The 23,473-nt window shown below is 36.2% G+C and overlaps 1 protein-coding gene across 1 annotated transcript in view; it reads right to left on the minus strand.

Moving 5' to 3' along the window:
* Positions 1-1,163: 1,163 nt before the first annotated feature.
* LOC135216595 (chorion peroxidase-like) overlaps positions 1,164-23,473 on the minus strand; it is a 32,589-nt gene continuing 10,279 nt past the window's right edge. Inside the window, exons 5-13 of the mRNA XM_064251974.1 lie at positions 11,280-11,391; positions 10,413-10,597; positions 6,721-6,823; positions 6,395-6,592; positions 5,641-5,780; positions 5,343-5,507; positions 4,966-5,165; positions 4,243-4,412; positions 1,164-1,347 (exon numbers count right to left, since the gene is read on the minus strand). Coding sequence (XP_064108044.1) covers positions 1,166-1,347; positions 4,243-4,412; positions 4,966-5,165; positions 5,343-5,507; positions 5,641-5,780; positions 6,395-6,592; positions 6,721-6,823; positions 10,413-10,597; positions 11,280-11,391 — 1,455 coding nt within the window. The 3' untranslated portion in view covers positions 1,164-1,165. The remainder of the gene's footprint in view (positions 1,348-4,242; positions 4,413-4,965; positions 5,166-5,342; positions 5,508-5,640; positions 5,781-6,394; positions 6,593-6,720; positions 6,824-10,412; positions 10,598-11,279; positions 11,392-23,473) is intronic.

Below are 23,473 nucleotides of genomic sequence, written 5' to 3' on the forward strand. Positions count from 1 at the left end.
ATGACTATGGTCTCATTTTCAAGGCTATAAAATGTACAAATAAGCACAAAAAACTTAAAACACACTGTATTAAAGACTAAGAAAAAAAAAAATTAAAAACTTTTAAACAAACCTTACCCCAAGAGGTTCGGTTTCTGAAAGGTTTGCCAGAGCGGGAAGGAGTCGAGATAACTAAGGAAAAATAAGAGTGGGCAGTCTAAGTAATGTATATTAGAACTGCTGCATTGTTGGCCAAGGATTCTAGTATAAGGAGGTGGTTCTTATTAAGGCTGGATAAGATGATCTTAAAATCATCGTAGTTGATTTTGCATATGCATATTTGTGGATGGTTTCTAGAAAGCTTCATCCCTGTGCGGTAACTAATGCCAATGTGTGAGTCACATCGGACTTTGAGCAGTTGGCTAGTGCTCCCCATGTAAGTCTGTTCGTTGCACGAACAGCAAGTATACAAGTAAACTAGGCCAGACCGCATTTAAGTAGGCAATTTTTCTTTGTGTCGAAAGAATCCACCTATGGTTTTTGGATTCCTTAAGATGAATTTGATATCAACTGCTGGGAAATGTTTGTTCACTATCTTCCTTAATTGTGGTATAAATGACGTATCATAAGTGTCATTCACTGAAAGTTTAGCTGACAACTTCTTTGCCACGAAAACCCTCTCATACATTAAGAAAATTTCATCCATGTACTGTTCATTGGTTTGGTGGAAGTATATGTTACATACAAAGTGCTGTTTTTAGCAGTGTCCCTTTCTCACACTTCATGTGCAACTGGACTGCCCACATATCTTGCGTCTTACAGTACGCCACTTTATACTAAGCTACACATTATACATGATATTTTCAGGAAAGATTAATTAGAAATATAAAGATCACCTTAATGTATATGGGAAATAATTCACGGATGATGACGAATACAACAAGTTTATAAGTGATTAATTTAATAAGTGATAAATAGAGGTCAAATAAAATAATGAATACATGAAATTGAAAAGACAAATTATATAAATATATATATATATTATATAATATATATTATTATCTATATATATATTCTTAATTATATCTAATAAATATATATATATATATATTAATTACATCAAGAAAAATACACACAAATATTTATAACAAAACATAGAAATAATAGGAGCAGCCCAGCCGAGATCTTATGTATTCCTCCAAGGGGTAAGGTCATAGTTTGGAATGAGGCTGCTGTGACACTCGCAGGGCAGAACTGGGTTTTTGGGTCCTGGTTCCAGAAGCGGAAAGCGCTGGATCCTCTTCAGTTCCGGAATGTTGTTGCACATGACCCTCGCAAGGGAGACCTGGTGCAGTTCTTGAATTTGGTCTGCAATGGAGGAAGAGAATGGAAGTAATTTTTGGTGCATTTAAGGCTGCTCGTAGTTCACCTAGTTTACTAATGCCTCTGCAAAAAGAGAATTCTTGTGCTGCAACCTTTGACAAAATAAGAGTGCTTGTAGTGTTACTGCACTACTGTAATCAAGAAGTATTTGAGGTCATTTTGATGGCTTTGAAACTTGGTTAGACCCAATGGTCTTTATACCAGTTCACTCAGTTCCATGTATGACCAGCTATATATAACGACACTTGCAATAACATCTGTTTCTGTGCTTTTATGCAATTAATAAAAAAAACTTGTCACCCTAACCCATCACTGCGTATACTAGTTTACAGAGGCCGTAGTAAGAAAGGCATTGTCCAGTTCTCATCACAGAGGAAACATAAAGTCCCACTTCTGTGGTCGCGAGTTCGATTCTCGGCCATTCCATTGAGGAGTGAGAGATGTGTATTTCTGGTGATAGAAGTTCACTCTCGACGTGGTTCGGAAGTCACGTAAAGCCGTTGGTCCCGTTGCTGAATAACCACTGGTTCCATGCAACGTAAAAACACCATACAAACAAACAAATAAAGCCATAAGCATTCTTGGCATAATAGATGAAAAGAATCCAGATTATTCTGCTGGTTTTTGTGCCTATTGAGAGTCAGCGATGTTTCTATCGTCTCAACAAAAGCTAATTCAAGGAAGATTTTGCGCAATGACCCACATAAAAACACTCATGTATATTTTGCAGTCACTCAGATGGAAAATAATCAAGGTTACGTCAGTGGCACTCAGAGGTTCATCATTTGTATTAGCCCAACAACTTTGAGAGAATTAAGGTAATTTCTGTGGCTCTAGGTCTTGTTGAGACCCATTGCTGCTCTGGTATCCCCAAGGCTCTGGTAGTGAAGGCCTCATCCAGTTCTAGTATCTGCCCTACAATAAGTAGAGACGTTGTTTCTCGATGCCTCCCGTATTCAGGCTGGTGGCTGTCGGTCTCGTTGTGACCCATCACTGCTCACATCAGTTTCTCAAGACCCTTGCAAGAAAGACATTGCAGGTCAGCTGCTTACAGTTTGCCTTATTTAGTAAAATGTGAGCAGTATTGAGGTTCTTTGCAGTGCCCTTAGGCTTTCAGGGTCATTGCTCTCTTGCTTTTATCTCCATGTTCACTTCTGTCTGGTTTTTTTTCTTCAAACTTGGGCTGTGAAAAGCTACTACTATGAGCTTCAGGGCCTCTGTAACACGGTTTTTTCGCAATAACTTTTTATCTATGCATTTCATAAATATAGCGCTTATTCAGAATACACATTATATGTACACATAAATTTTGACTGCATTCTGCATTACGTAGGTTGAATAAATTTGGTACTTACAAAGTAAAAGTGACTTTTTTTTTAAGACGGGCCAACTTACTCAGAGAAAAAGTTTCGAACGCACTCGTTACGTAACTTATGACAGTATTTCTTCCCTCTTTCTCGATGGATGATTGGCTATACGTAACGAAGGCTATACCTCTGGCAAGAATGACAAACAAATTTAAATACAAGCAAAGCAGCACACCTTTATGAACTCTGAAACCTCTCCACTGATAATTGTCATAATGAACAAACCAACAAAATATGTTAATAAATACAAAAACACTTCGATTATTAGTCTAACTCCCCAAATAAGTTTCCTAAGAAATTACAGTCTACTTTATAGGTCACAATGAGATTGACAAGATGTAGGGAATAGTTGGTAATTTTCAAAAACATAGTAGACAAGCTTGATTTGATAACTGCTATATCCAATGTCAAGCAATTTTTATTTATTGGCTATCTACCTATTTACTGAAAAAAAATAGCCGGTACTGTATTTTGGTTTTAAACCTTCACCAGTAATTATCGTCAGAATGATAACTTCATGAGGCTCCACCCACTTTGGCCTCGTTATAATTCAGGATAACACTGAAGGGTATCATGGGCATTGTTGGATTACAAAATTTAACTTCTGGCTATAAAAACTCATTTCTCGAGTAGTTGTAAGAAGTGCTAAATGATCCTCAAGGATCCCAGCAGTTGGCCTAAACGTTTAATTCATGTATATTACGCATATACTGTTGTGTTACTACTGCTACAGTAGTATTACTACACTAGCACAGATACCCCACCCACATCTATGTATCGTTCCGCCATTCATAAAATCTTCGGGTTTCAGAGCCGATGGAACAAGGAGAATGAGTTTCTGTTTAGTGGATGGGCGGGGCAACATTTCGTTAAAAGGTATTTACTTTGCTTACGTAATGAATGTTTTTAGACACTTGGCTCGTAATCATTGACCATGGCGTCGGCTAGATAATTTTTACTCTATAAAATTAAAACTATTGGGTTTAGGTTATTGATAATGCTGACAAAATTTGTGTGTGGTTGTAAAATATACATATGTCAACTTTCAGCTACATCCGATGCTTTGACAAAGAGCAAAGTCCAAAAAACCGTGTTACAGAGGTCCTGAATCTCAGTAGGTTGGCTGTCCCGTTGACTGTTGCACTTTAAGGAACATGGAAATTCTGTGTGTGTGTGATTTAAACCCTGGATAACATCACCATGGAAATGTGCAGTTCTGCATGCTGTAATGGAATTATACCACGTCCTCTAAGATTCTAGGTCTGGTTATAGTATATAAAAGACTTAACAAACACAGAGCTTTATATATATATATATATATATATATATATATATATATATATATATATATATATACCTCTAATTTTATTAATAAATCTTATTTATAATCCATATCCCGTAGAATTTTATTATTTATAAATTATGAACTCGTCATTTTATTTAATTCATTACAATGATTAACAAATCATTCAATTACCAACAAATAGCTTCAGTAAGTAATAACTCAACTCACCCTTCGTGAATGACCCAGCTTGGCCTCTCTCTTCATACCAAAAGCGATCACCAAATTTCATCCTCTTGAACTGATCAGTCAGTAGACAGGTGAAAGTTGGGCCGAGGATCCCTCCTTCCAAGTGTGTTTCAGAGATCCCTCCTGGGTACAAGTCTATGTCATGTACAGATCTGGGGAGAAGAGAAAGGGATGACATCCATGCGGCTTTTCCCCTTTTGGCATGTGTTTCCAGAATATGACACTTTTAGTTCTAAGCTAGCATTTAGGGATTAGTTTCCTGCAACCCATTACAGTAATCTTATTAACAAATCAACTCTTCCCCTGTCATGAGGCCCCACCAGAAGGAACTTTCCTTCTAGCCTAAACCCATTTGCTCTCAGCTGGTTCATAATTCAGTGACTTGGGTCAGCTGTGACACACTGGGTTTCAAAGACGTGCATGCTATAAGTTCTGTTGAGCACGGGTATTCAATCCAAAGACTGAAGAAAGTCATAGGACAAGTTACCACAGACTAAAAATGAGTAACATAAAATTATTTGTAGAAGGGGAAATAGTCATTGTGATAATAGTGGTGGTAGTAGGTACTGCTGCCACAGTTATTGCAACTAATTTTCTAAAAAATTGTCTGTGCCCTATTATCTGGGTCTGAGACACCTTCCTACCAGGACATTTATTCTTTAGGAGTAGTAGTAAAGTGGTAGTTGCAGTAACTGTAATTCTTACTTGTAAACACTCTTCAGGGCTGCGATGGTGTTGTTGGACATAACGCGAGAAAGGTCTTCAAATTTGTTGAAATTTCGATATCCACATTTGGCCAGCCATTTTGTGTAGCCTGGAAGCCCATGGTCTCTGCCTCGCTGGATGTTCAGAGCTAGCAGGTCTAGCCCAAAGCCAAAGGGGCCTCGGAATAGCTTTCCTGTTACCTGCAATCAGAAGACTATAGTTTTCTATTTTTTTTCAGTTGTGTCCCATGACTTTTATGAATTTTTCCATTTGTAAGACATCCTATGACCTCATTTCCCTGATAAAGGCTGTTAAATGATGCATCTATGGTTTTTATTGTTGTTTAACTTTGAAAACTCTGAACTGACAAATCTTACCTCCTTTGTGAAGAACTGGTCCACCATCTTAGAATTGCTGCTTGTTTCTCCTCTAGCTATGTCCCCCATGGTATTTTGATCATAGAGGTCGAAAGGGTTGAAGAATTTACTGGAAAGTTCATCATCCTCAATGTTTCCATTCTCCTTTATGTGCCTGATGGAATCCTTGGAGATGAAAAAAGACTATTAATATTTACATAAGGCCAGAGGGGTGCTAGTGTTAGTGCATTTTACTATTTTTGAGTAATGTCAGTACATACTAGCATCCATCCATATAACATCAAACTCTCATACTAACCCTTATTTCACTGTGCCCAAAGCGGTAGGCAGCAGTTGAGAAGGAATTGGTGATTGTAGCATCTACTGTAGGATTGTATGATTTTGTTTGGGTTTGTCCTGTCTTGGGAAGCATTCCTTGAGCTGCTAAGATCGGAAAGGCTGTGAGAGAGAAGAGATAGTGTTATCAGACAGTTAAAATTACTTTTTATCTTGCTTAAGTGCCTTTATCCCTTGAACGAGGTGACTCCTAAGATGTTACATACAGGCAGTCCCGGTTATTGGCAGACTCTATTGATGGCGGTCCAGTTTTATGGCGCATGTCTAGCGCTATAAAGTCTATGATTTATGGCGTCATAAAACGCTGAGTCTCAGTTATCGGTGCCATAAGGTGCTGATAATAGAGTTATGGCATCATAACATACCTGACAGAGGTACCATTAACCAGTTTTTGGCATCATTATTTGAAACTCAGTGCCATAAGTGCCATAAATTGCCGAGTTTCGGGTAATGGAGGTTTTCGCTTATCAGCACCCCACCGAGATTGGAAACCCCACAGATAACCGAGGACTGAGATTTCTAGTCCAATTCCCTTCAGCCCCTTGAATGCAACCCACCACATTGGAGCAACAACCAGGCATAGAAATCAGTGTTTAGCTCAATAGCTGCAATATATATGAAAAATGTGTAGCTTTTACCAGAAAGAAACAGTTGATCTGCATCTTAATAGCAGAATTAGCTTTACTAATAGTCATCATAATAGTAACAACACTCACGTATCACACTTGGGAGGAACTCATTGTAGGTGATGTGTTGGAGCTCTGCTGTAATGATCCTCCTGGTTTCCTGGTAAAGTTCTTCATCTTTAGCTCTTGGACGAAGGTCCTTGAGGATCTTTGCCACTCTGTTGTGCTCACGAGCCCACAATACATGGAAAGAGGTCAAGGACAGGACCTCATTGACACGTCCATCTCCTGTGGAGTAGGTTGTTTGAGGGAGAGGGTTCTTGCATCTCTATCAATCTCTTAGCTTTTTACAAATCTTTTAACAATTGGTATTATTAAAATAACTAATTCCCTTTTGCTCTCTCTCTTTCTCTCACCTGCTTTGAAGCAGAACTTGCCCTTGGCTGCATTCTTTGGGACGTTACACCCATCATCCAAGTTCTTTGAAAGTGAAAGCAGTTCAAACCCTTCTTGAGTTATCTGTTCCCAGGAAAAATAATGTTAGCCACATTTTAAGTAGTTTTATTTGCATAAGTATTAGCTATAGTAGCACTTTTAGTCAGTTAAGCAGTAAATCATAGCAGTAGTTATAGCGTTATAAGCTGTCATTTTGGAAGTGGATAGTGAACCAGTGATTGTGGGAGTTATAAAGAAAATAATATTGGTAGGACAATGGCAATTTGAGTGAGTAGTATTTGTAACAGAGGGAAAGAAGTGATATATAGTTGCAATAATGTAGTCAAGGTTGGTGGATCTCGGGCAACCTGAACTTTGGCTTCCTTACAAGTATACATAATTATATAAAATTATCACAAGGAGAAAAACTGGAAATGTTGATGAAGGGTTTACTACAATATACAAGCCAAAGAAAACAGTTCAAACACGGCATCAAGGTTTCAAATCGTTTCATTATTAGAACTAGGAGGGAGAGGCCGTTATCTACATTACTGGCAATGCTGATTTTACAAACACTGAGTGGAGGATGGTTCAGTGAGGGAAAGACGAAGGGTGACATTGATCTTCTCGATATCCTGGATTTGCTGGGATTCTTCTGTAGTCCTGCTTAGTCTCCTGTCTCCCAAAATGGCTTCTAAACCTCCCGGACTTTTAAAAAATATTGTTTTAAGTAAAATGGAATTTCTAGTTCTTGGAAATATTGTTAACTTTATTTATTTATTTTTTATTTTATTTACTTTCTGTTTTGCATGTTATTCTAAAGTTACTTCAACACACACACACACACACACACACACACAAACACACACACACACACACATATATACGTGTATATATATAGACGGCCCTTAATATATATATATAATATATATATATATATTATATATGTATATATATATATATATATATATATATATATATATATATATATATATATATATATATCTTAAAAAAGCTGTGGTAGTGAATTGTTAATCTCAGCTTGTTCCGGTTGGAGACAGGCGCTTAGTGACAAGCGCTAGGCTCCTTGAAGAATGCTGAAATGAAAAACAGCCAGGAATGATGACCTATGCGACCTGAGGTTGGCGACACCTCAGAGATCACATGATCAGATCATGCGGTCGCCCATCATTGCCAGGCACTCCACAAGGCGTGTCTGTATGTGTGTCCACAGCGTTTGTTGTATGGGCTTGGTGATAGGTGATGAAAAGATGAGAGGTCTGCGCTAGTCACTAGAGATTCCATAGAATGGGATATGAGTCTCATAGAGCAAAGGCAAGATTAAGATGAAATTTTGGCGGACGCAAAAGCTTTTCTTAGAGGCTTAATTATTCAGGAAATGTTATAAGTCACCTTTTTCGGGTTTAGAGTTAGAAGGTAATCTGTTGGTCAGGAAAATTAAATATAAATTGAGGACTGATGAAAATAAAGGAGGCCCGACACAGATCGTGATTCCGAAAGTCCTAATTCCAGTGGTTTTGGATATAGTACATTGCAGGTTCGGTAGTCCACACTTGGGGATAGAAAAAACGTATAATGAGGTGCGTGCTAAATATATTTGGAAAAACATTGGGAAAGATGTGGAAAATTTTGTGAAAAACTGTACAGTATGCAATGCATGCAAACCTGCAAGGATAACTTCCTGCAAATTAGGGTCGTATCCAATACCAAGTAGACCTTTTTGGAGAATACATATGGATATCCTAGGAAATTTTTGTGAATCTAGATATGCGAATAAGTACTTGTTAGTAATAATAGATGAACTTACGAGGATAGTAGAAATTTTTCCACTTAAACATAAAACTGCTGAAGAAGTAGCTATAGCATTTTTCAATGGTATCATTTGCAGATATGGCTCACCCGAGGTTTTATTGACCGACAATGGCAGAGAATTTGTAAACAAAATTTTAGAATGTTTGGCGGAAGTCATGGGGATGCAGAAAGTAATAGTTATTCCACACAGACCTAAAGCTAATGGGTTGTGTGAACGAGCAAACAGGAAAGTGCTCAAAGCTCTCAGGAAGACTGTAGGTGGTAATGATAAAAACTGGGATAGATATATTGATGTTGTTAGACATAATATTAACACTATTGTTAGTGATTCCATTAAAATGTCTCCTTTTGAAGCTTTGTTTGGTTGCCCAGCACGAGGCACATTCGATCTGTTAACTAAACCTCATCATGGGGAAGATACAATTGAAGCATTAATATCTACAGCGAGAGAGAGACATGCTTGTTTCAGCCATAATCTCGAGGCCACGACCCGAGAAATGGTAGAAAGAAGTAGTAGCAGAACATCTGATCCTAAAATCAATGTTGGAGACAAGGTATTTCTGAAAATCAACATGAGAAATGAACTAAATTACAAATTGGGTACCAAATTTGAGGGTCTTTTTAGAGTCGTTGAGGAAAAGACTGGAAACAGATTTATAGTCTTAGAGGAAAAAACAGGTTGGTCGAAATTAACCAATATATCAAAACGGAAAAGAGTTGGTTGTGGTACCTAATATAATATCGCACAGTTGCATTTTTTCCTGGTTTTGCAAATTGATGGAGAAATGTGTTTAGTCAGTTTAATTTAATGTTTTTTTTTTTCAATTTAATTTTTTCTGCTATTTTTCCTACTATGCGCAAACTGTGGCGATTTGGCGTAAAAACCAGAGGTAATTATTTCACGTGGAAAATCAGGTTGAAAAGTATGGCAAATTTCTGTTAAGCTGAGAAATATTATGACAAGCCTGTGGTGGTTTCTGTGTGTATGGCTTTATTGGGGCCGAATTTTTGCGGTTTTTTTGGTGAATTTTTGGGGCTGAATTTTTTTTTTTTTTTTTTTTTTTTGGTTATAATTTTTGGCGGTGATCTGTGGTTTTACGACCTGGTTTTATGGGTCCCTATGAAGGGGTTGTATTTTTATATTCACCAGTGGTTATATTTGGCGATATATAATGGTTGAATTGTGGTTTTCTGTGGTTTATATCCCGACTAGGTGGTTATGCGGTTTTACATATATGTGGCAGTATTATGAATGAGTTGTCTTCGAGGACAACTTTTGGGTACCTTTGTGGATGTCCTAGGGACAATTTGGAGGAATATGGTTCTATTGGGATGAATGTAAGGGGTCAATTCTGGTGGATAGGATATGCTGCGGCAGCAAATTCCGTGAGGATACGTAATATATTTGGTAATGGGGAAAGTTGAATTTTTTTTTGTATGTGACTTGACGTAAATGTCATCTTGAAGAATTAGATGACTGACAGGTTTTTTTCTTGTCTTTTCTGGTCTCGTTCACGTTCAGATGCTGAGATATTGCTTAATCATCGCCCTGGGGTTGATGGCGCTCGCGAAGACAAAAGTACAACTGGGTCCCGGAGTGCTAATTGAGGAAGACCACCTGGTGTGGTTGTCGTCTGATAAAGTAACACTGAGCATTGAATTCGAGTTTGGGTTCAGCCAGATTGGAACTCGAAGAATCGCATAACAAAGTCGAAGGACTGATGAACACGTTGAACAGGGTTGAGACTACAAGAAATCTTTCCGGATCATTGGGTCGACTTTTAACAGAAATAAGAATTACTGCAAAGAGGGTGCAAGGCAAGATTGCAGAAACACTCACTTGGGTCCCAGAAATAAAGCCAGCCGGGGGGCGGGACCCGTCTAAGAGACAGAAAAGGGCGGTGCAGCTGTTGGCGGACGGGGGCATATAGCTATAGTGGCCATAGCCGGAATAGCAATAACGAGTTAGTGAAGGTCGTGAAATTAGAGGCGGAACTAGCCGAAGATGGGAGAGCTCTGACTTCTCTTAGAGGGAGAAATGAGAAATTAGAAAATGGGTTTATTGAATTATGAAAATCGTGTAATATATTACACGCAACAGTGAAGGGGTTTCGGGAAGACCTGTATATCACCATTATGTTTTTCACTATACACACTACACTAGCGAACATTGAAAGAGAAACCGAATCTTTGCTGAGTAATGTTGCCGTTAGGAACTTTGGAGTCAACCTTAAAAGACGCAGGATATGAATGGGGATCAAATTTATTTTTACGGGAGATCTTTAAAGATACTATGGGATTTTAAGAGTACAATTATCAGATAAGGGTCTACTTGTTGATATACCAGTTAGTGATAAAAAACCATTTCATAGATATATATTTAGACCGTTTCCTAGTGCTTTCAAGGGATCAGTAGTTGTTTGGACAGGGGTAGAAATCATGTATATATTAGGAGAGGAATTCCAGTCCTCAGCAGTTGACTATAAAGCAGGGTGTGTTAGCCTATGATAGATACGTGTGTGAAAGTAGGATATTTACTCTAAGATGCGTTGACCTGTCAGGTTGTGAACTAGAGTTAGCTCACGAGGGTATACCGACTCAAGAGAATTTTCTGACCCATATCAAGTGGTGACAACGGAGACAACGACAGCGGCCTTCTGCGCCAGATGCAGGATTTCAACTATATGCAACGAAGACAACAACTCACTCCAACTACAGGGGTCACAGATGTTCGATGGTTCCTGCTGCGTTATCTCGGAGTGGTTTATGGTGCCTAGCCGTCGTGTGTACAACTCATCGACGAAGGTGTTCATGAAACACTTAAATGAAAACCATGAGGCGGTTCAAGTTCCGCCTACATTAGAGAGGGTTACGGTCCCACCGTTGGAGGATAATGACGAAGATGAATTTTTCTTCGAACGCTACACAGTTCCAGTGACTGCGGTTATGGTAGCCGTTATGTTGATCACAATATGTGTCTTAGGAATTATTAAACTCCTGTGCAACCTACGAAGCACAAGGGTTCCAGCAACGGAAGTAGCTCTAAATCATGTGGCAAATTAAAACATTATGAACCAGTATATACCAGTTGCACCTTTTTGAAATATTGTGAATTGTGAAACTGTGAAACAAGCTGCAGCAGAAAGAAATTGCTATACCAAGGTAAAGTGTGTTATATTTTTATTAGTTGCAACTAATAACTAATAATTACAATGGTTTAGAGAACTAATAGTAACAGTGGTTTGGTAAAAATTTAAACTAATAGTTGCATTGGTTTGAGTGAAACTATTTCAATTTTTACACATTGCAAATTTTTATGTTTTGTTTGTTTCATTTGAAGTGATTTTTTTGTGTGCATTTATTCATATTTTTCTTTTGAAGTGTGTGTGTTTTTATTTTATATTCTGTGTGATTAATACTTTCTACAATTTTTGTATTTTCCACATTTTTCTGTTTTCATTTGCATTCACAATTCGATTAACTTAATTGTTTTCATTAATTAATCGTTGCACATTTAATTGAATTTAACACTTGCGAATTAATTTGCATGTACTTAGAATTCTTTTCAAGTTTCATTGTTGTTTAGCACTTGTGAGTTAATTTCCAAATTTTAATTATTGCCTAACACTTTTGAATTTCGAATCAATTAATTTTCTTGAATTTTGTGATAAATTATTTTTGATTTAATTTTAATTAATTGATTCAAGAATTAATTAAGCTTTGCTTCGTTTTCAAGTAATAGTAATTTTCCCTGATATTGTGAATTTCACTTATAAATTTTGAGTTTGATAATGAATTATTTTATTTAAAATTTTTATAAGTTTTTTTTTGTACACCAGTGTATAAATATGATTATATTTATGTTAGGTAGAAACATAGAGTGGTAATTTAAGCTGTTTTCCTTCAATTTACTTGAAGTGAGTTAGAGCCAGGGAGTTACTTAGACTTCTGAAATCAGGGAAATACTTAGACTTTTAAAGTTGTTGATGGAGTTATGCCCTTTAATTAATTTAATTAATTAAAGGGCACCTGTTTTGATAAACTTAGTCTGATTTTCTGCAATACTGGTAAGTTGTTTAAGGGAATACTGTTGCCTTTAGAGTATTCAGTCGTTTAATACCTGTGATGAAGGTTCAGGTGTCTGGCTGTTGTGAGGTAACAATTAATGAATGGTAAGTGTAATAACCAGATACTTGGTACTTCGTCACAATATACATATATATATATATATATATATATATACTATATATATATATATATAAAAATATAGATATATATATATATATGTACACATATATATTATATTATTATATATATATATATATATATATATATATATATATATATATATATATATATATATATTATATACACATATATGACTGGTAAAAATGTTCTGTTACAACAGAATTCCATCCAATAAAAGGAGTCCATAAAATGCCAAAATATAGAAAGTAGAAAAGGCAGTATTTATACCAAGAGGTCCTTCTACAGGTAAGCTGTTTCACTAGATCACCCTAGTTGATAATTTCTCTTTAATCTTCTTAAGCGTTGGTTGAATGAAGATTTTTTCTATGATATCCGAGTCCCAGGTGCCCTTCGCGATGTTCATTACCTTTGTTTAATCAAGGCCGACTCCACCATTTGTCTTTTATACCGACATTTGCTGCTATAAATTATATGACAAGTTTCAGTTTATTTATATGGTTTAAACAGCTAAGCTCTGTTGTCCATACCTAACTGACCAGTATGTTGTATTACTCTCTTGGGACGTGATTTTCCTGTCAAACCAATATAAGATTGGTAACAGTCCAGGCTTGGGACTTCGTTTACTCCTGTCTTTGGGGATTGGCTTTCGTTGGATGCTAATCAGGGATTTGGCTAGGGTATTTGGGTAGGTAAAGGCAAAAGGGTTAGATTTTCCGAGAGTCTGTGTCACTGTCTTAAACCTGTCAAGGTGTGGGATTTTTATTTTATTGTTGGGTGTTTTTCTAGTTTTGTCTTGATCGGGCCGGTCGAAAATTACGTTTGCTTTATGAATTGCTTTCTCAATTATATGGTCAGGGTAGACGAAAGCTACTTACGAATTAGTTCGAAATCTTTTTCCATGAAATCTGGGGAACAAATTCATAAGGTTCCTTAGAATAGATTGCTGGCTATGCATATCTAATAGAAATGGCATAACTAAAATAATGAATGTATGGAAGTGAGAATGTTGTTTTTTTGGGGGGGGAATTTGTATTCTGTCGTGTCTGTAATTATTAAACATCAAGAAAAGGAATTTTGCTGTCTGTTTCCCATTCAACTTTAAATATAATGATGGGCACTAATGCATTTAATTTTGAAAAGAATTCGTTGAAATTGCCCGTCCTGTTAACCCAAAATATTAGAATATCATCTACATATCTCATCCACAGTATGTTTATGTTTTTCGGTTTTATAGCATTTATTACTGTATTTTCAAAGTATTCCATATATAGATTGGCTAAAACAGGACTCAAGGGCCAGTGGGAAATAATCTGAATAGGGATTTAATTTTTCCCTCAAAAACTGTAAAACGTCCTGTATTGGTACTTTTGTGAATAGGGAATCTACATCAAGGCATAAAACTTTTATGTTGTGAAGTGGTATATGTGCTGCTCTGAATTTGTTACAAAAATCATTGGAATGTTTAATGTGACTGGGAGAAAAGCAAAAGCGCCTAAGAAAGGGGAAAGGAGGTTAGCTAGCCATTTGGAACTACCAACAAATTCAAGGAAGCGCATATACCACTTCATAACAAAACTTATAAGCCTTGATGTAGATTCCCTATTAACAAAAGTACCAATACAGGACGTTCTACAGTTTTTGAGGGAAAAATTAGCCCCCTATTCAGATCATTTCCCACTGGCCCTTGACAAAATAATAAAACTAATTGAATTACGTGTATCTAATAACGCATTTTCATTCAGGGATTCATTCTATAATAAAGAATTCGAGTGTAGCATTGGTAGCTCTTTAAAGTCTTGTTTTAGCCAATCTATATAAGGGACGCTTTGAAACCCAATCTATATATGGGCTGCATTAAAACCTAAAGACATGCTGTGGATGAGACATGTAGATGATATTCTAACATTTTGGGATAATAGGTGGGGCAATTTCAAAGAATTCCTTTCAAAATTAAATGCATTAGTACCCAGCATCAGATTTAAAGTTGAATGGGAAACAGACAACAAAATTCCTTTTCTTGATGTTCTAATAATTAGAGACACGACAGAATACAAATTTACCATGTACAGAAAACCAACATTCTCCCTTTCATACACATTTCTATCAAGTTAGGCGTAGACAGCAATCTATTTCTTAATAGCCAAACGAATTTGTTATCCATATTTCCTGGAAAAAGAATTTGAACTAATTCATAAGCAGCTTTCATCTTTAAGGTACCCTGACCATATAATTGAGAAAGCGATTCATAAAGCAAACGTAATTTTATACAGACACATTAAGACAAGACCAGAGAGACACCCAACAATAAAATAAAAATCCCACACCTGGACAGGATTAAGACAGTGACACACACTCTCGGAAAAGCTAACCCTTTTGCCTTTACCTACCCAAATACCCTAGCCAAATCCCTGATAGCATCCAACAAAAGCCAATCCCCAAAACCAGGAGTAAATGAAGTCCCAAGCCTGGACTGTTACCAATCTTATATCAGTTTGACAGGAAAATCACATCCCCACAGAGTAATACAACATAAACATTCAGTTGGGTATGGACAACAGAGCTTTGCTATTTTTAACAATATAAGTAACCATAACCACAGAATAAACTGGAATTTGTCACATATAATTTATATCAGCAAATTTCGGTACAAAATGCTAAATGGTGGAGTTAGCATTGATTAAACAAAGAAAGGTAATGAACATCACAAAGGACGCCTGGGATTCAGATATCATAGATAAAATTTACTTCAACACTTAAGAAGATTATAGAGAAATGATCAACTGGGGTGATCTAGTGAAACAGCTTACCTGTAAAAGGACCTCTTGGTATAAATACCGCCTTTTCTGTACCTTTTCTCATTCATTACCTACCCGAAGAAAGAGACGACAGTCTGAAATATAGTACATACTTTTTTATATTTTTTTGGCATATATATATATATATATATATATATATATATACATTTATATATATATAATATATTATATATATATATATATATATATATATATATATATATATCCTATACTATATATATATTATATATATATATATATATATATATATATATATATATATATATATATATATATATATATATATATATATATATATCATATATATACATATGTATATGTATACTATATACATATATATATATAAAAAAAATCTATATATATATAAATAAAAATAAAAAATAAATTAATTATATAAATAAAAAATAAAAATGATTTTAAAAATTATATATATTATTATATAAACCTATAATATATAATTTTAATTTATATTGCTACTTTCAAAATGCATGTTTCCCCTCTTTGAAATGTCATGTAGATTATGCAACATTTTTTCAGATGTTTTAAAATGTGTGTTCAGATTTCGCATTGCATGTTGTAAAAGAATATATATATAACGTAAAAAGAGAGAGATCTCCTTTTGCTTCCCTAATCTGTCAACACGTGTGATAACGAGCGAGCTGGAGTCTTGCGTTGTTATCAAAACATGTCAATCTTAATTATCGCTTAGACTCCGTTTCGATCGGGTTCGTCTTTCTTTTTTTTTAACAGACTGGACTTGTACGCGTATGTCTTAGATCAAAGCCACGTGCATGTTACTCATTTCTTTATGAAGATTGCGTCAGATTTCCAACTTACTGGAAGCATTCGTGACAAGAACGTTTTGTATCATATCTGCTCTGTCCAGTTTCGCATGAGAAGATTACATTCAATCACAGAACCTCGAGGCAGTTAGATCTCCCTCTCTCTCTCTCTCTCTCTCTCTCTCACTCGACATCGAGATTATATTAACGTAACGTAAATTGGTCACTCGTAACTTGTGAGAATTTCATATTTGATATTTCTTAGAGTTTATTTATTATTATTTAGTTTCTTTTGTGGAATCTGAACAGACATTATTTCGTAACGGGGCCTGTTTTTTGTGAAATTGTGTAAGACAAGACTGCAGCAAAGAAAGAAGTTGGTATACCAAAAAGGTAAAGTGTTATATTTTTATTAGTTGCAACTAATAACGGATAGGAATTGTGTTTAACTAATAATGGATAAGGAGTGTGGTTAACTAATAATTGTTAGGAACAGTGGTTAACTAATAACAGGTGTTTACGAAGGTTTGGTAAAAACTGATGTTTTGAGTGAAAATATTTACACTTTTACACATTGCTGATTTTTGTGTTTGTGATTGTTCCATTGTTTGTGCACTATTTCATTTTCTTATTGAAGTGTGTCTTTTTATTTTATATTTTCGTTTGCATTCACAATTTAATTGACTTATTTATTTTCATTGCTTAATCATTGCACATTTAATTAAATTTAACATTTGTAAATTAATTTGCATTTACTTAGAATTCTTTTCAAGATTTATTGTTGCTTAGCACTTGTGAATTAATTTCTGATTTCAATTATTGCCTAACACTTTTGAATTTTGATTGAATTAATTTTCTTGAATTTTGTGATAAATTAATTTTGATTTAATTTTACTTAATTTGATTCAAGAATTAATTAAACTTTACTTTGTTTTCAAGTAACAGTAATTTTCCCTGATGTTGTGAATTTCACTTATAAATTTTGAATTTAATAATAAATTTTTGTATTTAAAATGTTTATAAGTGTTTTTTTTAATTTCTTATACCAATATATTTATATTTAATTATGATTATATTTATGATAGGTAGAGACATAGAGTGGTAATTGATTTGCTTTCCTTCAATTTATTTGAAGTGACTTAGAACCAGGGAAGTACTTAGACTTCTGAAATCAGGGAAATACTTAGAGTTTTAAAGTTGTTGATGGAGTGAAGCCCTTTGATTAATTTAATTACTTACAAGATTACCTCACACCTGTTTTGATGGACTTAGTCTGATTTTCTGCAATACTGGTAAGTGTTAAGGGATCACTGTTGCCTTTAGAGTATTCAGTCGTTTAAACGTGTTATGAGGGTTCAGGTGTCTGGCTTTTGGTGAGGTAATAATTGATAAATGGTAACCAGATACTTGGCACTTCGTAACATTGTTTAATGGTGCCCAGACCCGGGAAAGCAGATTTCATTATCACTCTAGAATATACTGGTGGTGTTAGGGATATATTTTGTTAGGAGAGTAACCATATAGTTTTTGTTTTGCATTTATTGTATTGAATTGTAAGTTGATAACTTAGAGGAAAATGGCTCAGTTCAATGTTCAGGAATTTTTAGCAGCCCCCTCCATCCAAGTTTTGTCTGAAACCACTCTGACTAGAGCACAGTGGAGCGCTTTAGCAGAGGCATGTGGTGGTTATGTGTCTACTAGTATGGTAAAGGCACAAATAAGATGTATTGCTATGGAATCATTGATAAACTCTGGTAGAATAACTGATGAAGATGAGTTAGAATTGGCTCAAGAGTTGTTGAATGTAGCACGTGCTGATCTCATAAATAAGCAAGCATAAAAGAAAGAGAAAATTAATGCAGAGTTAGAGCTTAGACGCATTGAAGCAGAGGAGAATTTGATTATGCTAAAAATGCTTGCTGAAAGAGAGAGAATGCAAGCTGAAAGAGAAAGAATAGACAGGGAAAAACAAGAAAGAAGAGAAAGAGAAGAAGAAAAAGCAGCAGAAGAGGAAAGAGAAATCGCAAGACATGAAAGGGAAATGGAATTGATAAACGCTAGATCCACATTACCTGTAACACCGTCTAACCCTAACCAAGGTGATCAAGACCCTGTATTTGATGTAGTGAGAGTACAGAAGTTAATCCCTAAGTTTACTGAAGAAGCTCCAGATGAGTTTTTTGATCACTTTGAGAAAGTGGCTCCAGGTATGGGATGGCCAGAGGATAAATGGTCAGTTTTGCTACAAAGTGTCTTAATTGGTAAAGGGAGAAGTGCTTATCTAGCCTTAACAGCTGATCAGTGTAAAGACTACCAGGTACTTAAATGCAGTGTGCTACAAGTTTACCAGATGACCCCAGAGTACTACAATGAAAGATTCAGAAATTTAAGAAAAGATGAGAAGGGAACATTCTTAGATTATGCTTACAAAGTGAGAAGGTGTTTCAAACGTTGGGTAGAAGCTGCTAAAGTTAAAACTTTTGATGAGTTAGAAGAGTTACTTGTTCTTGAACAGTATCTTAAGGGAATTCCTGAACATATAAGAGCCTATTTAAGAGAGAGAGAAGTGAAGAAACTTGACAAAGCTGCAACACTTTGTGAAGATTACAATATAATCAGTAGTAAGCGTAATTACAATGTCAAGTACCAGAGTCAACAACGCCCAGGTTTTAAGTCTTTTCCAAATAACAGGAACAAATTTAATGGGAAACCTTCAAGTGATAATACCAAGAGTACACAAGGTAATACACCTCAGCAAACTAATGTGAAATCCTCATCCAGTTTTTCAAGACAGTTACAGAAACCTAATGTTGTCTGTTTCAAGTGTAGAAGAGTAGGACACTACAGTCAAGAGTGTTACCGGAATCAACAGCAGTCAAAACCAGTTGGTCAAGTTGTAAAAGGTGACCAGGTGAAACAAACTACGAAGAGCAGTGTGGGAAAGAATCAGACTCCAGAGAAGAATGAAACTAAACAAGCTGAATGTTTAGCAACCAGTGTAAATGTTACCTCAAGCAGTGAGTGGCTTCGCAGTGTGGAGGCTTTTAAGCCATATATCTATGAGGGTATGCTGTCAACTCAAGAAGGAAGTATGCAGGTACCAGTCAAGATATTACGTGATACAGGGAGTAACCATAGTGTGGTAGTACGTGGTTCTCACCCTCAGTTGGAGAAGAATCTCACAGGAGATTCAGTTATTTTGAAGGGTATAGGAGGAGAGGAAGTAACTCCTATATGCCGCTTACACCTGTCATGTGAATTGGTGACAGGGAATGTTGATTTTGCTGTAAAGGACTCACTGGCTGTAGAAGGTATACATGTTCTGTTGGGGAATGAAGTTGGTGGTGTGCCATTTATTCCTTGTCCTGTAGTGACAGACAAACCATTGAGGATTAGTCCTACAGTAGAGTTGGAGAAGAATAACCCCCACCTGTTTCCTAGTTGTGTAACTACCAGAAGTATGAAGAGGACTACGACTGTAAGTGAAGAAACTGAGGATTTACCACCCAAGAAGGATCAAGTGAAGGATCTTTGTGCTTAGAAGAATTGTTCCAGGGAAGTGAAGTTTCCCATAGTGCTGACCAAGAAGTGATTTCCCAAGAAGATGAAGAAGACGACGACGACGAAGAAGAACCTGATGTTCCTGAAGAGACTCCGAGTAGTCAAAGTGTTACTGAAAACAGTAGTGAAACTACAGTAGCTGAGTTAGCAGATATTGAGAATTCAACCCTTGAAGTTGGTCAAGTGACAAGAGAGAAGCTGATGGACTTGCAGAAGAAGGATGCATTGTTAACTGATTTGTTCTTCAGAGTTGTTGATCGAGAAGAGATGCAACAAACTCCTACCTGTTACTATCTGAAGGAAGGTTTGCTGATGAGGAAGTATAGACCTACAGATATACCAGGAGATGCTGTATGGGGCGAATATCATCAAATTTTGATTCCATATCTGTTGAGAAAGCAAGTGGTTGCAGTAGCTCATGAGTCTGGACATATGGGAATCAGGAAGACTGTGGAGAAGATCATGAAATATTTTTTCTGGCCTGGCCTTCACAAAGATGTTAGCAGGTTTTGTCGTTAGTGTCATACCTGCCAGATAGCTGGAAAACCGAATAAAACCATCAAGAAAGCCCCCTACAACCTATAGAAGTTAGAGGAGAACCCTTTAGCAAAGTGATTATAGATATGGTTGGACCATTGCCGAAGACAAAGAAAGGAAATGAGTATCTGTTGACATTAATGTGTCCTGTGACAAGGTATCCAGAAGCAATTCCTGTTAGAAACATATCGGCCAAGATAGTTGCTGAAAAACTTGTGGAGTTTTTTTCAAAGTTTGGAATACCAGAAATAGTACAAAGTAACAGAGGAACAAACTTTACTTCAAAGTTATTCCAGGATGTGATGAATTTGTTAGGAGTGAAACAACAGTTATCCACTGCTTATCATCCAGAAACTCAAGGTGCCTTAGAAAGGTTCCACCAGACATTGAAAAGTATGCTGACAAAGTATTGTTCTGAGTCAGGAAGAGAATGGGATGTTGGTTTACCATTAATGTTGTTTGAAATTAGGAATGCTTACCAAGAAAGTATGGGATGTTCACCTAATGAGATGATATTTGGAAGAGAAATTAGAGGACCGTTGAAGATTCTTGCAGAAAATTGGGAAGAAAATCAAGAGGAAAGCCAAGGAGAGTATGTGAAGAATTTAAGGAAAAGGTTGAAAGAGATTAGAAAATTCTCTTTAGAAAACTTGAAAATGAATCAAGAGAAAAGGAAAAGGAGATTTGATGCTAAGGCTAAGCTAAGAAGTTTTAGTGTTGGTCAACAAGTGTTAGTGTTCTTACCTGTCAAGAGATTTTCCCTCACTAATAAATTTCAAGGTCCTTACAAGATAATTAAGAAGTTAAGTGATAGAACTTATGTGATTGAAACACCAGAAAGAAGAAGAAAACAAAGGAAGATACATGTGAACCTCTTGAAACCTTATTTCTCAGAAACTAAAACTGAAACTGTGTCAGTAACCCAAACAACTTTATCTACAGAAGACGATGATGGCTACGAATTGGGAACTGCAAGCAAGATGAATAATTCTTCAATTTTGGAAAATTTGGAGGATAAACTGAAACATCTGAGGGTTGAATGGGGTGAAGACTTAAGTGAAGTAATTAGAAGTTTTCCAGAAATTTTTTCAGATGTGCCTAGACGTACTGATCTGACCAAGCATGAAATCAAGATTCAAGAAGATGGAAAACCTTTCAAGCAAAGAGCATATCGCTTATCTCCGTATCATCGAGATGTTTTGAAGAAAGAAGTTGAGTATTTGCTGCAACATGGATTAGCAGAACCCAGTTCAAGTCACTTCAGTTCTCCATGTGTGTTAGTGAAGAAACCAGATGGTTCATTTAGGATGTGTACTGATTATAGGAAGCTGAATTCTATCAGTGTGGCTGATAATTATCCTTTGCCTCTTATAGACCAGTTACTTGATAATATTGGGCAAGCCAAGTTTGTTTCCAAGATAGACTTGTTGAAAGGATATTATCAAATTCCCTTAGATGAGAATGCGAAGTTGCTGTCAGCTTTTATTACTCCTTTTGGACTATATCAGTATACTGTTCTGCCGTTTGGTGTGATGAATGCACCCACAACATTTCAACGAGTGATGGATCAACTGCTAGGATCAATAGAAGGAGTAGGTGTATACCTAGATGACATCGGATTTACTCTACAACGTGGGAAGAACATCTGAAGATTCTGAGGAAAGTTTTCAAGAAACTACAAGAAGCAGGATTAACAGTCAACTTAGAGAAGAGTGAGTTTGGAAAGGCAACTGTACAGTATCTTGGGTTTGAAGTTGGGAAAGGCCTTCTTGCTCCAGTAAATGCTAATGTAGAAGGTATCCGTAAGGCTACCCCACCTACTACCAGGAAACAGCTACAGAGATTTTTAGGCATGGCTGGTTTCTATCGTCGTTTTTGCCCAAATTTCTCAGCCGTAGTAGCTCCCTTGACAGAATTAACTAGTCCAAAAGCTAAGTTTATTTGGACTCCAGAGTGTCAAGAATCTTTTGAGAAGGTAAAAGCCATTTTAACTTCAAGACCAGTACTTCAAGCTCCAGACTTCGACAAGAAATTTGTGATACAAGTTGATGCATCGGACTGTGGTGTTGGAGCTGTTCTACTTCAAGAAGATGAAAATAATATCTACCATCCTGTGTGCTTCATGTCTACAAAATTGAAAAAACATCAAAAAGTATATTCGACAATTGAGGAGGAAACTTTAGCCTTAATCACCGCATTGAAAAAATTTGAAGTGTATGTGAATAGACCTAGGAATGAAGAAATATTAGTGTTGTCTGATCATAATCCACTATCATTTATCCAGAAAATGAAAAACCATAATCAAAGACTGACCAGGTGGTCTTTGTGGCTGCAACAGTATAACTTAAGAGTGCAGCACATTAGTGGCAAAAACAATTTAGTTGCTGATTATTTATCTCGTTGCGAATCGTTGGATTCAACACCGTGATAAAGAATCTTCTGGGGGGGAGGTATATTATATATTGCTACTTTCAAAATGCATGTTTTTCCTCTTTGAAATGTCATCTAGATTATGCAACATTTTTTCAGGTTCCTAGATAGCTTAGAATAGGATGTTTTAAAATGTGTGTTCAGATTTTACATTGCATGTTGTAAAAGAATATATATATAACGTAAAAAGAGAGAGATCTCCGTTTGCTTCCCTAATCTGTCAACACGTGTGATAGCAAGCGAGCTGGAGTCTTGCTTTGTTATCAAAACAGGTCAATCTTAATTATCGCTTAGACTCCGTTTCGATCAGGTTCGTCTTTCTTTTTTTTAACAGACTGGACTCGTACGCGTATGTCTTAGATCAAAGCCACGTGCATGTTACTCATTTCTTTATGAAGATTGCGTCAGATTTCCAACTTACTGGAAGCATTTGTGACAAGAACGTTTTGTATCATATCTGCTCTGTCCAGTTTCGCATGAGAAGATTACATTCGATCATAGAACCTCGAGGCAGTTAGATCTCCCTCTCTCTCTCTCTCTCTCTCTCTCTCTCTCTCTCTCTCTCT

Source organism: Macrobrachium nipponense, chromosome 6 (genome assembly GCF_015104395.2).
Source record: "Macrobrachium nipponense isolate FS-2020 chromosome 6, ASM1510439v2, whole genome shotgun sequence".
In the NCBI taxonomy this organism is placed as follows: domain Eukaryota; kingdom Metazoa; phylum Arthropoda; class Malacostraca; order Decapoda; family Palaemonidae; genus Macrobrachium; species Macrobrachium nipponense.